This window comes from Phoenix dactylifera, chromosome 13 (genome assembly GCF_051530095.1).
Source record: "Phoenix dactylifera cultivar Ajwa chromosome 13, Ajwa_hap1_PhDact_Kaust_v1.1, whole genome shotgun sequence".
Taxonomy (NCBI): Eukaryota; Viridiplantae; Streptophyta; class Magnoliopsida; order Arecales; family Arecaceae; genus Phoenix; species Phoenix dactylifera.
Genome location: NC_143202.1, coordinates 2,522,344 through 2,540,358, shown reverse-complemented (window position 1 = coordinate 2,540,358; position 18,015 = coordinate 2,522,344). Strand labels below are relative to the sequence as shown.

General features: G+C 39.5%; 1 protein-coding gene across 4 annotated transcripts; it reads left to right on the top strand.

Moving 5' to 3' along the window:
• Positions 1-4,874: 4,874 nt before the first annotated feature.
• On the top strand, positions 4,875-6,610 carry LOC103722354 (ethylene-responsive transcription factor ERF113-like). 4 transcript variants are annotated; one of them, XM_088710000.2, is made up of 2 exons: positions 4,875-5,430; positions 5,776-6,610. In XM_088710000.2, the coding sequence occupies exons 1-2, from the start codon at positions 5,322-5,324 to the stop codon at positions 6,378-6,380; spliced, it is 714 nt and encodes a 237-aa protein (XP_088566126.2). In that variant the 5' UTR covers positions 4,875-5,321; the 3' UTR covers positions 6,381-6,610. The 4 variants fall into 4 exon arrangements, with proteins under 4 accessions (XP_088566126.2, XP_088566127.2, XP_088566128.2 ...); XM_088710001.2 differs by having other exon boundaries at positions 4,878-5,430; positions 5,851-6,610; XM_088710002.2 differs by having other exon boundaries at positions 5,289-5,430; positions 5,709-6,610.
• The last annotated feature ends 11,405 nt before the right edge of the window (positions 6,611-18,015 follow it).

The window sequence follows — 18,015 nt, the reverse complement described above, 5'->3', positions numbered from 1 at the left end:
TGCTACTCAATTGACCCACCTTGACACGTTCCTTGTCACCTACTTCATTCTTAATCTTTTTAGAATAATAAATATAGATTTGACCATTTAATTCGATATCCAACTACCTAGGGCAAAAATTATTTGAAAAAGATACGCAGATATGGCTCAAATCCAAACATAGAATTCTGAGTCAAGTTGTTTGACTCTGACCTCCTTTTCATATTGAAATTTTTGCGTTTCAGACGAGCCCAAAGTAGCTTAGTTATGTCCAAGTGGGCAATCAATTATAAACAATCATAAGACCCAGAACCAAACATAAGTGTTGGGTTCCAATCTAGAAGGACAATTATGGGGTGCATGTGGTGGTTGCCTTGCTGGGCTCTTCCATACGTCTCTAAACCATATTTTATAGGGGGAATTCAATGCTTCTCTCTACTGGTGCAAACATGGTCACGTAGTATAGTGAGACTTTGAGATATCCAAGTTATGACATTAAAAAAATAAAAAAAAAACAAAAAGAAAAAACGAAAAAAAGAAGGGGAAATTAATCACCCACCCTCTTTTAGACCACGCTATAACAAAAAGTCCCCGTTGACCGGTCTTAAAATTTTTCGTCCATTATCTCTATTAAGTTTAATTCCCGGTCCTTCAGCCCCTTTTGTTTGTTCAAAAAATACCGAAAATGCCCCTACCCCTTTTGATCTCCCATTCCCAGAAGAAGAAGAAGAAACAGGGGCAGCCGCCACCGACCACGGCCCATCCCCGCCCGAGCTCCCTCCCGTGGCTGCCACCGGCGCCGTCTCGCTTCCTACCGAGCCCCATCCCGCGGCTCCGCCACCTCCCGTGCCCCTTCCCCTCCTAATCTTTCGATCTCAGCAGAAAAAGAAGAAGAAGAAGGCCAGGCCGCCGCCGACCATGGCGCGCCTCCGCCCGAGCTCCCTCCTGCGGCCGCGGCCGGCCCCTGCTCGCCCCCTCCCTAGCCCCCTCCTGCGGCCTCGCCCCCTCCCACGGCCCCCGCCCGAGCTCCCTCCCGCGGCCGCCGTCGGCCCCGGCTCGCCGTCGACGGCGGCCCCGCCCCCTCCAACGGCCGCCACGGCCCGGCCCCCTCCGGCGCCGCGGGCTCGCAGGAGGAGAAGAAAGAAGAAAGAAGAAGAAGGGAAGAAGAGAAGAAAAAGAAAAAAAAAAAGAAAAGGAAAGAAAAAGAAAGAAAAAAAAAGAAAAAAAAAATAATTAAATAAATGCATAAATAAATAAATCAATAAATATAAATAAACAAATAAATAAAATAAATAAATAAATAATATATTCTAATAAAATAAAATAATTATAAATAAATAAATAAATAAAGAAAAAGGAAGAAAAGGAAAGAAAAAGAAAAAAGAAGAAAAGGAAAGGAAAAGAAAAAAGAAAAGAAGAAAAGAAAAGAAAAGAAAAGAAAAAAAAACAGAAGAAAAGGAAAGAAAAAGAAGAGAGGGAAAGAAAAAGAAAAAAAGGAAAGAAAAAGAAGAAAAGGAAAGAAGAAGAAAAAAAAGAAAGAAAAAGAAGAAAAAGAAAGAAAAGAAAAAAAAGAAAAGAAAAAGGAAGAAAATGAAAGAAAAAGAAGAAAAAGGAAAGAAAGAAGAAAAAGAAAAGAAAAAGAAGAAAAGGATTATTTCTACAAAAAGCAGAAAACTCAGTTAAGTTCAGCATTCTGCTCTGTGCACACAATTTATTATTTATTGCACACAGATATGTGTCATTTGCACACACTTATTGTTGTAAGCCTAGAGCATGGCACAAACTCAGTTAACCTGGAAACATACTTAATTAACATTGGCACACACTAAATTTACCCCCGAACATACTTAATTAACGTTGGCACACACTAAATTTACCCCCGAACACAGTTTTCTGCTTTTTGCACACAGTTAATCGACTACTGCACACAGATATGTGCCATGTGCACACAGTTAAGTTAAGCATTCTGCTCTGTGCACACAATTACCCGAACACAGTTTTATGCTTTTTGCACAGTTTTCTGCTTTTTGCACACAGTTTATCGATTACTGCACAGAGATATGTGCCATGTGCACACAGTTAAGTTAAGCATTCTGCTCTGTGCACACAATTTATTGTTTACTGCACACAGATATGTGTCATTTGCACATGCTTATTGTTGTAAGCCTAGAGCATGGCACAAACTCAATTAACCTGGAAACATACTTAATTAACGTTGGCACACACTAAATTTACCCCCGAACACAGTTTTGTGCTTTTTGCACACAGTTTTCTACTTTTTGCACACAGTTAATCGACTACTGCACACAGATATGTGCCATGTGCACACAGTTAAGTTAAGCATTCTGCTCTGTGCACACAATTACCCGAACACAGTTTTATGCTTTTTGCACAGTTTTCTGCTTTTTGCACACAGTTTATAGATTACTGCACACAGATATGTGCCATGTGCACACAGTTAAGTTCAGCATTCTGCTCTGTGCACACAATTTATTGTTTACTGCACACAGATATGTGTCATTTGCACACACTTATTGTTGTAAGCCTAGAGCATGGCACAAACTCAATTAACCTGGAAACATACTTAATTAACGTTGGCACACACTAAATTTACCCCCGAACACAGTTTTGTGCTTTTTGCACACAGTTTTCTGCTTTTTGCACACAGTTAATCGACTACTGCACACAGATATGTGCCATGTGCACACAGTTAAGTTAAGCATTCTGCTCCATGCACACAATTTCCCGAACACAGTTTTATGCTTTTTGCACACAGTTTTCTGCTTTTTGCACACAGTTTATCGATTACTGCACACAGATATGTGCCATGTGCACACAGTTAAGTTCAGCATTCTGCTCTGTGCACACAATTTATTGTTTACTGCACACAGATATGTGTCATTTGCACACACTTATTGTTGTAAGCCTAGAGCATGTAACCTGGAAACATACTTAATTAACGTTGGCACACACTAAATTTACCCCCGAACACAGTTTTGTGCTTTTTGCACACAGTTTTGTGCTTTTTGTACACAGTTTTCTGCTTTTTGCACACAGTTAATCGACAATTTTTTTCTTTTCTTTTCTTTTTTTCTTTTTTCCTTTTCTTCTTTTTCTTTTCTTTTTTTCTTTTTCTTTCCTTTTTCCTCTTTTTCTTTCCTTTTTCTTCTTTTTTTCTTTTTCTTTCCTTCTTTTTTTCTTTTATTTTTCTTTTTCTTTCCTTCTCTACACACAATTAAGTCTTCTGTGCACACACTTAAATCTTCTCTCAATACAGTTAAGTATTCTATACATCACACAGTTAAGTTAAATATTCTCTATACACAATTAAGTCTTATATGCACACATTTAAATTTTCTCTGCACACAGTTAAGTGTTCTACGCATCACACAGTTAAGTGTGTGCAGAGAAGACTTAATTGTGTACAGAGAACACTTAACTGTGTGATGCACACAGTTAAATGTTCTCTGTACACAATTAAGTATTCTCTGCACATACATGAATCTTCTTTTTCTTTCCTTTTCTTCTATTTTTTCTTTTCTTTTCTTTTCTTTTTTCTTTTTTTCTTTTTTCTTTTTCTTTTTCTTTCCTTCTCTTCTTTTTCTTTCCTTTTTCTTCTTCTTTTTTTCTTTTCTTTTTTTCTTTTTTTCCTTTTCTTCTTTTTCTTTTCTTTTTCTTTCCTTTCTTTCCTTTTTCTTCTTTTTCTTTCCTTTTCTTCCTTTTTCTTTTCTTTTTTTCTTTTTTTCCTTTTCTTCTTTTTCTTTCCTTTTTTTCTTCTTCTTTCCTTTTCTTCTTTTTCTTTCCTTTTTTCTTTTTCTTTCCCTCTCTTCTTTCTCTTTCCTTTTTTTCCCTTCTTTTTCTTTTTTTTTTCTCTTCTTCCTTTCTTCTTCTTTCTTCTCCTCCCGCAGGCTGGCGCCACCGGAGGCCGGGGGAGAGGGCCCGGCCATGGCGGCCGCAGAAGGGGGCCGCAGGAGAGGGCCCGGCCGTGGCGGCTTTATTTATTTATTTATAATTATTTTATTTTATTATAGAATATATTATTTATTTATTTATTTATTTATTTATTTTATTTTATTTGTTCATTTATATTTATTGATTTATTTATTTATGCATTTATTTAATTATTTATTTTTTTTCTTTTTTTTCCTTCTTTTTCTTTCCTTTTCCTTTTTTTCTTTTCTTTTTCTTCTCTTCTTCCCTTCTTCTTCTTTCTTCTTTCTTCTCCTCCTGCGAGCCGGCGGCGCCGGAGGGGGCCGGGCCGTGGCGGCCGTTGGAGGGGGCGGGGCCGCCGTCGACGGCGAGCCGGGGCCGACGGCGGCCGCGGGAGGGAGCTCGGGCGGGGGCCGTGGGAGGGAGCTCGGACGGGGGCGGGCCGTGGGAGGGAGCTCGGGAGGGAAGAGGCCGCGAGAGTGGGCGAGCAGGGGCCGGCGACGGCCGCAGGAGGGAGCTCGGGCAGAGGCGAGCTGTGGTCGGCGGCGGCCGGGCCTTCTTCTTCTTCTTTTTCTTCTGAGAACGGGAGATTAGGAAGGGAAGGGGCACGGGAGGTGGCGGGGCCGCGGGATGGGGCTCGGTAGGGAGCGAGACGGCGCCGGTGGCGACCGCGGGAGGGAGCTCGGGCGGGGATGGGCCGTGGTCGGTGGCGGCTGCCCCTGTTTCTTCTTCTTCTTTTGGGAATGGGAGATCAAAAGGGGCAGGGGCATTTTAATATTCTTAGGGGGCATTTTCGTCTCATAATAAAGTATTGAAATATGGCTGGACTGATCGTTAAACAACCAGTCAACAGGGATTAAACGTTAAAGACCGGTCAATAAATGTACCGGTGATTAATTTCCCCAAAAAAGAAAGAAAAAGAGGAGGACTCGATGGGGGTTGGCCAATAAAAGCCCCACACCACCCCAATGCCCGATCTTATCATCTTCCCCACCTCTCCGAGAGCTTGCCATCTCTTTCTATATATTTTCTTTCTTCTTCTTTCCTCCTCCGATCACTTTCTCTCTCTCTCTCTGTCTATATATATATACCTCCATATATTCCTTTCTTCTCTTTTCTTCTCCTCCTCCTCTTCTCCTCTATCCACCACCATAAAAAAGATCATCAGCTGAACTCCAAACTAAGGCGGAGATCAATCTGTCGTATTAAAGGCCGAGGCAAAAGAGAAGAGAAATAGAAAGGTGGATCGAAGGCATGGGAAGAGGCCTCACCCCCCCAACGAGCCGGAGGAGAAGGAAGGAGAGCGCGCGTTCTCTCCCTACACCGCGGCGCGTGCCGATCAGGACGCGTCGGCCGTGGTGACGGCCCTCGCGCATGTGATCAGCTCGAGCTCTTCGGGGGTGGGAGTGGGAATGGGAAGGGCGGAGCCTGCGGTGATCCAGCCCGAGTTGAACCAACCCATGGCCGGGCCGGGTTCGGGGAGCATGGAGAGACAGCTCAGCCAGCCTTCAGAAGAGCAAGGTATAAGCTAAGACTGTTGCACCACTTTCTTCTTCCGTTCTCTTGTGTCTTGCAATTTATTACTAGCTAGATCCCGATGTAAAGGTTTCTTAGTTAGAAACTGCAATATCTACCAATAATTTTATGTCACTCAGACCCTGGAGTTGTGTTATTCTATTTTTCACAATTAGACGGCACTTGTTTGTGAAACTTTTAGGAAAACCCTAGAAACATCTATTTAGTATAGTTAATTGAGCATTTTATTGCATAGTTTCTTAAGGATTTAACTTTTCCTCCAGCACTAGATTGCTCTTGGGCATGTTGCTGAACGTTGTCAGCATAAGAATCAAACGTTACAATATTTAGAAATGCAGGGCAGCATGATCACAACACATCGTTTTATCTCTCTCATTCTTTCATTTGGTAAACCCTTAAATGAAGGGAATGTGAGGAGAAGACACTACAGGGGAGTGAGGCAAAGGCCATGGGGGAAATGGGCAGCAGAGATAAGAGATCCCAGGAAGGCAGCGAGAGTATGGCTAGGGACCTACAACACGGCCGAAGAAGCTGCCATGGCCTACGATGAGGCAGCTCTGAGGTTCAAAGGCACCAAGGCCAAGCTCAATTTTCCCGAGAGAGTTCAAGCCCGCACCGATCTCGGCTTCTTGGTTAGTCGGGGGATCCCAGAGCGACCGCCGGAGCCCATCACCCCACAGGCAGCAGCATCATACCCGGACCTCCTTCATTATGCTCAGCTCCTCCAAAGTGGAGATGAGGACTTGCAGAATGTGGCATCGGGGCTCTTCATTGGAGACCCTTTCACGTCGGGGTCTTCTCAAGTGTCACAACCTTCTATGGCGGGGTCCTCCCAAGAGTTTTCGGATTTCTCTTCGCAGTTGGGGAGCTCTTCTTCCTCTAGCTCAAGGCCTCGTGGAGACCAGAAGGATAAAGACAGCAACCAGCAGCCGTGAGAGTGGTGACCAACGTGTTTGAGTTGGTGCAACGGTGAGAGGGAGAGAGAAGGATGGGACTACAGGGAAGTGATGATTTGTCTTTGTGGTTCTTTTGATTGGTTTGATCCTGTTTTGGGCAACTTTTGGAGTGTTAATGTGCTAGAATGCAAGTGCAATGCCAAAATGTAAAAGAGGTACCAAAAAAGAGAGAATGGTAGTGTGAGGAGGACTCTTGGTGCTTGATAATTTGGTCTTTTGTTGGTGTTTTTCCATGGGCTTTTTCTTTGGTTTGTTGCTTATCCTTTCAATGGTTCTTTGCTGTTTTTAAATTAGAAAGAATCCATCTTTCCAGCAACAAATAGGGAATGAAAAGAGGAGACTTCATGTATGGCTAGCTTCAGATTACTTTCTCTCCAGCTCCTGTTAATGAAAAGCTTTCACACTCTATAGATCTCCCAGGTCTTTGTATGTGAACGAGGCATGCATAACAGTCTCAGAGAAAGAATAGAGAGTACAAGAGAAGAGGTTTTGCTGTTTGATAATTTGGTTTCGTTCTGAGCCTTTGGGAAAGTCTCTTTAAATGTTGACCCTTTAAGAGATTCTGCTATATATATGCCTGATCAGTATTCTGTATACACCTGTTCTTTGCTCAGTGAAGGAACTATAGAACTTGTCCTTTAGGTAGAAATAAATTAGCCAGTAGAAGGTGAGGAGAGAAACAACACGATTTCTTTCTTATCCAGAATGTTTTTCCTTCATATGTAGCATCCAAGAGCTTCCATAGAACCTTCACAAAATCTACATAGATAACCAAAGAGGGAGTAAGAAAGATGTCAAGGATAACTAATTAAGAACAAAAAGTATCCAGCTAGTGTATTGAAGCTTTCGTTGCTTATGATATTTGAAAGACAAGGTGCAATAAAGAATATGGCAAAGAATATTGCTTTCATGACTTTTGGAGTTATGTTATATGCTCAATATAATCTGGAGAGAGAGAGAGAGAGAGAGAGAGAGAGAGAGAGAGAGAGAATATAGCAGGAGGGTAATGGCAAATATTTCATAAAACTATTAAAAGGACAATCACAATTCACAAGTGTTGTAGAAATGATGTAGAAAATGACCATAGACTAATGTCGGAAAGGGGAAGAATGAGAAGAGGTTTAAAGCAGACGAGAAGAATCCATTTTGGTCTTCGTTCAACCACCCATTGGTTTGCAAAGTCATGGAAGTCGGCAGAGCATATTAGGTTTTCAGGTAGCCATGATCTCAGAAAGGGCGGCATTGCTTTGGCTTTTGCATCAGCTTTTCTGCCGGTCTCATGGTCTTCGAGAAGGCAACTCAATTATCGTGACACGTTGCAGTGAGTCTCCCTCCCCAAGGCCTGCCGTTTTTTAGTTCCTCACGTCTCTTGAGCTTCACAAAAATTGTATAGGGCTCTCTATTTTATCATATTTTCTTTAGTATACATCTCAAAAGGAAAAATCCAAAAGTCATAGACTTCATCTACTAACAGAGTCGTCAATTCTATAATAAAAAAAAATAAAAAAAATAAAAAAATAGTACATATTACATGACCAAGTAATACGTGCCAAGCAAATTAGTCATTTAGCAAGATAATACACATATCTCGATAAATCGATATACAGTTTCTAAAAGCTGGCATGCAATAGTATACTGTATATGGTTTGCTTAGCAAATTAGTCATCTAAAAATCTAATACACACCTCCAAGTAAATTGATACATAGTTTTTAGAACATTATATTTACCGGTACACATTACAAGGTCGTTGATATATACTCGTCAACTTTCTGATACATACTGCAAGTTTATTTGATAAACACCTTATAGTAATTCAATACTCACCTCCAAATAAATCAATATACAATTTTTAGAATATACTTTTTGTCAGCACAAACTATATAGCTAGGTGATACAAACCAAACAAATTAATCATGTCGCAAGCCAATACACACCTTTAGGTAAATCGATACATAGTTTTTAGAATATAATATTTATTAGTACCAATATATAGTTCTTAGCTTTGTCTTACTTAAGAATTATATAAATATCATTCTTTAAATTCCATGAACTTTTAGGTGCAAAGTTCCTAGAAACAAAAGAGAGATTTAAAGAATAAGAAAGAAACTCAGGAGGAGAAGGAAGACCTCACGGATAGAATAGATGGCTTAATAAGGAAGATGATAGATAGAGAGGCTAGACAAGAAGGAAAAAAGATGCAGATGGTCTTTTTTTTGTGTAATTTTCTTTTTTATTTTTTTAAAGTTATGGGATTGATGCCCCATATGATTTTCTATAGTATATGTCCATATGATTTGTGTTCCTCCAAAACACCTAATTACCCTCGATCACTTGCTACATCTATGTTGGCCATCCACCCGAAAATGTACGTATACCTCCACATGGAGGAGAGGAGCATCCTATGATGCGTGTACCTCGAGAACCACAATGGGGTTAGTGTTTTTTGAAGCCCATTTGTATGACGTCTCTCATACACTTATCCTACGTGGCATGCAGTGACGTGCACTACGCCAGCCTACTGTGGTGTGAATGCTATGATATTTATCATATTTTGGGTTCATATATTTTTGTGGTATTTAGGCTTGGCTGCATATTTGCTCCTCTTAAAACATATTTGTACATATGTAGTGCACATTTTTGTTCTTAAAATTAATAATTTGGTATCACAACCTTGTTGAAAGAAGAGTTTGCTTGTAAATTAGTAACCTTTTTCCCTGGTTGTCATGCAACCAAACACAGCCTCTGCACTCATTTTCCGGAATAGGAACTGTCGTAGCTTCATTTGGAGCATGTAACACTCATAATGACTTTAATAGTGTTAATATTGGCTTGTTGACCCAAGTCATCTGTACTACATACTGCCATAGCTTCATTTGGAGCATGTAACACTGATGATGACTCTAATAGTGCCAATACTGGCTTGTTCACACAAGTCATCTATACTACATAGGTTGGTAGGTGGTTATCAAGGATCAACCTTTGGTTGATGTTGATGAGTTAGGTGAGAACATGATAGCATGACATTGCTAAATTAAACTCTAAATGTGAATAATATGTCCTTCATTTTGCACATATTGTACATTTAAGTCATGTTAAGTATAACTTCTACTAAATGAAGTAACGACAGTCATGTGTGAACAAATTATAGTAGCCATTTTCATGTGTCTCACCACAATCCCCACATTTGATAACAAATTGGAAGATAATATCTTTGGACAAGAAAAGTATAGACTTAGTGCTAGACATGTCACAAGCCAAGCCGATGTCCCAAGCCAATCATATGATAAACAGCTGCATAGGATTTGGAAAGCCTGCCTTTTGATTCATACGCATTCATGACATTCCAAACTTAGGCATTGGTAGAAACAAATAATCTAATGCATTTATTCTAATCCGTAATCACTAAAAATAAAATTATGTTCAAATCAAATTTATTCAAGAAAAAGCTAATCAAATGTTTTCTAATCCTACGCTACTCATTGCTCGATCTTAAGCCCCATCTATTTTGCTACATCTATAAAAAAAAAACTAGTAAGTTACCAAAATATCTAGTTTGATCAAATATATTATACAAAAAAATATAAATTTTTAGTTTGCATGATTTTCTATAAATAAAAACATACCAAAGATTATATAAAACAAATTATATCTATCAACATAGATTTCAAAATATATAATTCATTTGGCCAAAATAAATTTTTAAACCAAATATGGATAGACCATCCATTCTCATTCTCCTAGTCCTCATAACTATGGCTACGATCGGCTTGTGGCAAGCTCCGAAAGAGACTAGAACTCGACTACTAGATGTCGTTCATCGGTCATGTGCCAATGATAATATGCTTTCACTGGAGGTTCAGAAAGAAATTAGCTCTGAAATCACACGAAAAATATGCTTCCATCAACATATGTCAGGAATCATCCCTGACTGGCTAGGCTCGAAAGAAAACTAGCTCCTAAATACAATACATCGTTAGCTGGCATGTGCTAGTGATCGTCCCATTCAAGGCCCGAAAGGATAGTAGATTTTGAGCCCATGTGATCATAATCAGATTAGAAAGTAGCAAAATCAACACATAACATATACAATATTAACGCATTTATTGATGCAATAAAACATAATTCCCGCCTAAATAAATCATGTTATACTTGATCCAATATTTTACAAATTATTTTCACGTAGAGCACATACTATACAAAGTTTAACATAATATAATAGCAATAGATTAATTTCTAAATAATATAGAATAGATCATGTGCATGATTTAACACTAGGGGTAGAGGTGGCTAATAATTTTTGCTCTAAAATTTCTTAAAATTCACCAATCATGAAACTCATCCAAAAAATAATCAAGTGTCTTATTGGACTTCTATAAGGCATCATATAACTTGAAATGTCCGATGATGTGGTCTAGTTTATGTCTAGACCACCAAATTTAACCTAACATCTAGAGGTCTCAACCATTCCTTGGATATAATAATTAACTAACACACGTATTTCACTATACGATAGAGTTCGTGTTTACCTGAATGTAAAGGAATTAGTCTCAATCATGCCTCCTTGTTACTTGGATCTAGATTTTCACCTGATTAAACTAAAGTTTCTAGGTTAAATCTAATTTATCAATTAAGAGAAAAATAGATTAGTTAAAGAGATTTTGACTCAATCTGGATCAACTAATAAAGATAGAAAAGAGAGAGAGAGAGAGACTCGATCTAGGTTCAATCAGAGGCCTAGGTTTAATCTATCGGTGACATGGGTAAATCATGGTGAGTCAGCGAGAAGAAAATAACAAGTAGGGAGAGAAAAAGAAAAGGTTTTATAGAAAATAATAAATGAAGAAAAATGGAAAGAAAGGGAAAGAAATTAGAAGAAGATGAAGATGAAAAGAGAGAGAAAGAGGAAGAGAAGGAAAAGAAGAAAGAGAAGAGACAGGGGGACAATTGATGGCTGCCAGGCCATGGTAGCTGGAGGTCATGGCTAGCCAATGGCAATCAGTGGCAGTGTGGATGGCCGGAATGGGTCGAACAGGAAGAAGAACAATGAAATAACGCATGTAGGTCTATGGGGGCTCTGGTCTAGTTTAGGTCATCGAAGATCACTATAGATAGAGGATGAGAAGAAGGGGAGGGAGAGTAGGTAGCCTAGGTTCATGACGAGATGGCCACAGCCCTTGCAATGCAGCGGTGCTCTAGCCATGTGCACAAAATATAGAGCAAGGGATGAGGAGAGGGGCAACACCCCTAGTTGCCCTAGGTGGTAGCTTCTTCGGCCAAAGGGGTTGCAAGAGGGTGAGGCGGTTACCGAGGGTGGTAGAGATGGTGGAGCTCGGTCAGAGATGATGGATTCCGATGAGCTTTATGGTGGCGACACTTGGAACAGGGAAAAAGAAAACACAATGGGGGTTTTGAAATAGGAAGATCGGTTTTAGGTGGCAATGCTCGGCTGTGGTGGCACAATAGCTGCCAGAGACAAGGAAGAAGGGAGATGAAGGGGTTCTAAAGGCTTCATACTTTGTGGTGGATCATTCGAAGGGGGTGGAGGATTTAAAGAAAGAATTTTTGATGAGATTGGCTCTACTTAAGGAATGGATAAGGCTGGCTATTTCGTACCAACCTCCAATGCCACAATTACCATGGTCTTATTCAATCGGCGGCGATATCGGGTTGAGAATCATGATCTTATCCTCTATTCCAACACTCCACTTGCATTCCAATTAAAGTCATTTGGGCCTATCAACTCTAATCGGAGACAGGCCCAATTTAGGCCAATTTTCACATTAGTCCTTGTCAATCTAAAAAGTGAAAAAATTTTACAATAACTATGCATGTTGAGAAGCAAAATTTTTTTAGTCTAACTTAAACAGCCTCTCATCAAGATTCAAACATAAGATTCCATCATTTAACATCTTGCACCAATCATATATTTTATACATATGATGCTAACATTTCGTGACTTGCATCAAGCATCAATAATCATGCTAATTCAAAGTAATGTTAGTTCACATGGAAGTTACCATTATTTTCTCAAAGTCTAGATCAGTTAATCCACATTGGCAGTCATAGTAGACTTAGTTTCTAGGTTTATATGATTTTATGCTAGCTTTCGGCGGGATGGGTCAATTGTAGCCATCACTTTAAGATGGAAGGTGCTTGTCAGGATCGGGGAGATGCATAGAGTTAAGAAACGAGGACCACCCTTCCATGAATATTGGTGGACCCTTGGCGATCATCCATTCAAACTGATCATGACCTTGCACCTATTTCTTGGACTGTGGTGCTCTCTTCCGCAGGACTGTCTCTAACACCTGGATTACTTAGGCGGTGAACCCTTTCCCACGGAAGAAAAAAATATTGGTTAGACTAGGTAAATCAGCTAGGCGGTAGACCAAGTCTACCATAAACCAATACGCACAAACATGCATATATTGCTTCCTTTTCCTCCTCTTTCTTCTTTGCCGGTGTTTGGGCGGTTGGCTTGTGGTTGGACTAGTCCACCATTGAGCCGGTGGACCTTATCCAACCAATAATTTCTTCGACAAATCATGCTATTGTCCCACTACTCTACCAATTTAGATCATGACTTGCATCCATGTTTATCATAATGGTTTCCGAATGTTGTAGTGTTATCACATATCCAATCTCATCATTATTGTCCAACCACCATAAGTTTCACATGCAAGGTCCGAAGGGCACTTAGATGACTGACCGCAACATGTTAAGGGCATTCAAGATAGAAACACTTATTTTACATGTACCTCTAGTAATTCGGCACACTCATTTAAGATTGTGACAAGAGTCGTGCAATTGATAGATTTAGAAGTGAATTGATCGATGAAAGGAAAAATAAAAAATTTGCATTAAATGGAGAACATCTTGACCCATTCTTTTTTTCTTCTTTGTTTTTGATGTGCAACTGCTATTGAACTATAATGGATATAACATGCAATTATAAGATGGACATTTTTCCCTCCTCATCATTTTCATAATTATAAGCAAAAAATAGAGGCCAAAAAGATTTCTAAACTTCAAATTTTCATAGTTTATCTATCTGTTATTTCCATTATATGAGGTTAACAAGAGAAAAGTTGTTACTTTATTTGAATGAAAATTACGGAAATTCAGTCAAAGACTAGACTGGCGGCATACCAATAGTCATACTTCATATCATAACAGCCAACAACCCTAATTATTATTGTTATGGGAGAAGAACGATATTGATGCTTGGAGTCAAAAGTATTAGTGGAGCGATGAATCTTTTACAACACCCCCACAAATCCACTTGCAAATAGAATATCGTAACCAAGAAATTTGCCATCCAGACCATTGTAAGAATTTTCTCTGACTAACATTTTAAAGACCACCTATGGTAAAGATCCTCAAAATTTTGATATGAGAGAGAGGAGTGGGGAGGTCCAACTTTCTAGTTACTGATGTGATAATTACAGATGAATCTCATTTGATACATGAGACAATTAAACATACTACATGATATTGTACAACTTGTATAATCGCAAGTTATCATGTGGTATATGGACCAGTATGATTGCTCGACTAGACTTTTTGGTTGAAAACAATTCGATTGGAGGATTTGTTTGGTTCACAGAAGAGGCAGAAAAATAGAGAATCTCATGAATTGTTTTGAGTTTTCTAAGATGAGAGATGAAAAAAATAACCTTTTTACAAAAATAAAATTTTTATATTTCATTAAAAAGAAAATTCATATAGCACATGGAAAAGTTCAATTTTCACCAACTGAAAATTAGAATAATTTTTTTCCAAAAATGCTCTAAAGCTTTTAGATAGAATGAAATAAAATCTTTTTTTACTAAGGATAGATATTTTAGATAATTTTTTAAGAAATTAGATACTCAACCAAATCTAAAATGTGCCACTTTCTGCTATTAATAAAAAAAATTGCAAAAACTACCTTTTTATGCATCATATATTCATGTATCGATTTTTTAAGCAAAAAATATTCTAATAAAAAAAAATTGTGGCATGTACCAAGAATTTTTTTATCTTATTTTTGTAATATGTCTTTTTTTTCCAAAGGCTCTTAAAAAAATTTGCTACTGGAAGCTTCGAAGGAAAGAAGCTCGCGCTGCCGCGTGGCACGCACTAAGCTGCTCTGGCGGTACGATGGGACCCGCGGCTCAGCCTGCGTGGGCGGTGTGGGAAGTGGGAACATCATTAGAGCGCGGCGCAGCGGACCCACGTAGAAGAAAAGATTACTCGGAGCCGGCGCTCCCAGGAATTGCTTTAGGGGTTAAATGGGATTCATCATTTTTTTTTTAAGGTCGGTTTTAATATAATATCCGACATGAGTTTCCATGAGAAACGGCGAGCTTTCTTTTTCGGCCGTCCGACGTCAACCTTTGCGGCACCGACTCGATCCCTTTTAGATTTCAGAAAGCGGGTGGAGTGCAGTGGGGTGAGAACTCTTTTTGGTAAGCTCTGGCAGGAACTCTTCGCCGGCCGCAAAAGATGAAAGCCCTCGGCTCCACTCAACTAGTGTTCATTTGTAATTTTCTTCATTTGGACGGCAAGGAAAGTTTCAAACAGCGGCCTTACCAAGGTCAATATTGACCTTCTATTGATCATAATAGTCTCTAATCAAGCTATTTAATAGTAAAATAATAACTATTATAGTGATTATTAAATAGTACTACAATGAATAGTAAACTATAATAATACAAAATAGAAAGATTATTATTCAAATTATTATTTATTTTAACAAGGATTAAATAATAGAGTTTTAGACAATATAAAATTTAAAATATTATTTTATTAAGAGTAGTGCTATTATATGCTCGGGTGTATAGTTTTTTTGGCTGTACTTAGTAGATCTCCATTTGGATTTGATAAATTCTACATCAAATAATGAGGGTCTCACATTGCCAATTTAAGCTGTGAGATGTGATATACTGCTTCTAAACTGTTTATTTATCAAAAATTATGTGATTTGGAAGCTTTTAGCTTATAAACTAAGTGAGAATATATATATATATATATATAATTTCATGTTATTTAGACTGCCCAATTTTCTGATTATTTGATACATAACATAAGTGTCTCCAAATAACATAACTTTTTGTATATAAGCAATTTTAAGATAGTAAATCTTATCCAATAGCTCGGATTATTGTCATGAGACCTTTATCGTCTAATATAGACTTGACCGAATCAGATCAGCTTGAATATAACTAAATCTATCTCCTTATATACATACGTTCATACATATGTATATAAATCAATACATATATATACAACATATATGTATGTGTATATGTGTGCATACACACACCATCAAACACTATTTTCACCTTGAAGTTTCTCTATTCCCCCTTTCCATGTCGCATCATTAAGGTTTGGTGACAGCCCACTGTCTCTATGAGCACTTGGTGCCTCTCCTAAAACTTATAGGAAAAAGAAAAGATTATAAAAAGGATAAGTATATGCTTTTACTTCACTAACCAAAGAAGCATTACATGCTTCATAAAGTCAGATACTTTGTTCTCTTTATACTTTCTCTTCTTTCCCTAAGTCCGGTTCTTCTCTATCTTAATTCAGTCACAACCTATGCAAGGTGCACTGTACTCCAGACCCCCTAGATTCCTACCTTTAGTTCGCATATATTCATAGACTTCATGATGCTTACTGCGCAGCTCCACTCTCAGTATGAATCTTCAAGCTTCATTCTTCTTTTTCATCAAGTATTGTTCTCATTCTAACCATGGATAGAGAAAGGGGTTGGATCTTAGTTACCATTTACTAGAAACGGGAACGGGGGTGTGGATGGATTCCAGTATGAATACTTGAAAAAGATGAGTTTATAGAGAGAAAAATGATTAATGATTCAGAAAATGCTAAGAAAGCGGATGCATGACAAGTTTTCAAAAGAGAAACAAAGCAGGCTGCCACCCAAGGTAGAATTTCCTGCCTATCAGTATTTGTTTGTGTTGATGTCGGCATTTTGTATTCCGACTTGACTATAGGTGTGAGAATAATGGGCTGAAGCCGGCAGCCCCAGCCTACTTCAGCCCAAGGCCCTTTTGGAAGAAGCCATAACAAAGGATCGCAATAGCAATCCTCTCCAGCTTCTTCGAGCACGACGGGAGCAGAGGCATCACGGGCGTTTTGCGGCCGCCTCGCTACCATTTCACAACAGTCCCACGGCCGCCAATCATACTCAACAGCCACGGTAATCGCGGTAGTGAGCCATTCAAAATTGCGCTATAAAAACCCCTCCTCAGTAGCGATCAATCCACCTCTGAGCCTTCCCCTCCTCCTTCTGCTCGCTCCTTCTCCTCCTTCTCCGATGGCTGGCGTGCCACCCAGGCCAAGCACTACCACTTGAGATCTCTTTCCTATTTTTCTTTATTTCGAGGCCCACTTCACTGTTGGAAACGTCGATGCCGCTGCTGCTTAGACCGCCGAATTGAGCCACCCTCGGCCGAGATCATTCTCTCCGCCACTCGCCGGTGAGTTCTATTTCTCCTTGTCCCTCTGTTCTTCCATTCTAACTCGGACCGAGCTTCCTTCCCCTGTTCTAGACCCAACCGAGAGCTCTCTCAGTCTTCCTCTCCGCCAACTACCACAGCGGCCGCCGGCTGCCCCTGCGGTCGAGTGGCCATCAACCTCCAGCCACCCAGGCCTAGCCATCGTCGGAGCTCCCTCCCTCTCCCCGCTCTTCCTTCTGTTGCCCAAGGTGACAAGCCAAGAGGGGGGGGGGTGAATTGGTTTCTTTTAACTTTAACTATCTTACTTGTGTTAAATGATGAGTTAGTGAACTTAAACAAATCACAATGCAAACAACAAGAAGTATAGTGGTTCGGTGCTCTCCTTAGCACCTACGTCCACTCCCCAAGCGACCCCTTGGGAATTCACTATAATCCCGCGGATTACAGTTGGATTGTTTTCCGAGCTCACAATCTAAAAACCTTTACACTTTGGTTTTTCGGGATCACCAAAAACCTATGTTGGTTTTACGGGCTCACCAACGAACCTTCACAATTGGTTTTACGGGTTCACCAACAACCTACGTTGGTTTTACGGGCTTACCAACAACCTACGTTGGTTTTACGGGTTTACCAACAACCTATGTTGGTTTTACGGGCTTACCAACAACCTACGTTGGTTTTACGGGCTTACCAACAACCTACAATGTTGGTTTTACGGGCTTACCAACAAACCTTACAACAAGGAGTTTAATAAACAAAGTAAGAAGATTTAAGCTCCTAGATGAGCAAATATAACAATATAATCTACAAAGAAGAGTTTAGAGAATAGTTATCGCTTGATGTGACTTCTCTCTTCTTTGTCAAGGATGCTTCACTCTTCAAGGGTGGATGGAGCTCTTAATGACTCTTGGAATCTGCTCAACCACTTTCTTTTGACTCTTAAATGAAGCTCTTGGATGAAGCTTGCCTTGCTAGGGTTCTCTCTTGAATGCACTTGATGTATTTTCCAAAGCTTGCTTCCTCTGATGAATACTCCCTCTTAAATACTTCTCCAACCTCCAAATAGTCCTTCCTGACCGTTGGATTGAAGAAACTAGCCGTTTATAGCCGTTGGGAGTCCAAAAAGCACTTCTGCACAACTAGCCGTTAT

Coding starts and splice junctions, on each gene's coding strand:
- LOC103722354 (XM_088710000.2), top strand. CDS start 5,322: ATGGGAAGGGCGGAGCCTGCGGTGATCCAGCCCGAGTTGAACCAACCC. Junction 5,431..5,775: donor CCAGCCTTCAGAAGAGCAAG/GTATAAGCTAAG, acceptor TACAATATTTAG/AAATGCAGGGCAGCATGATC.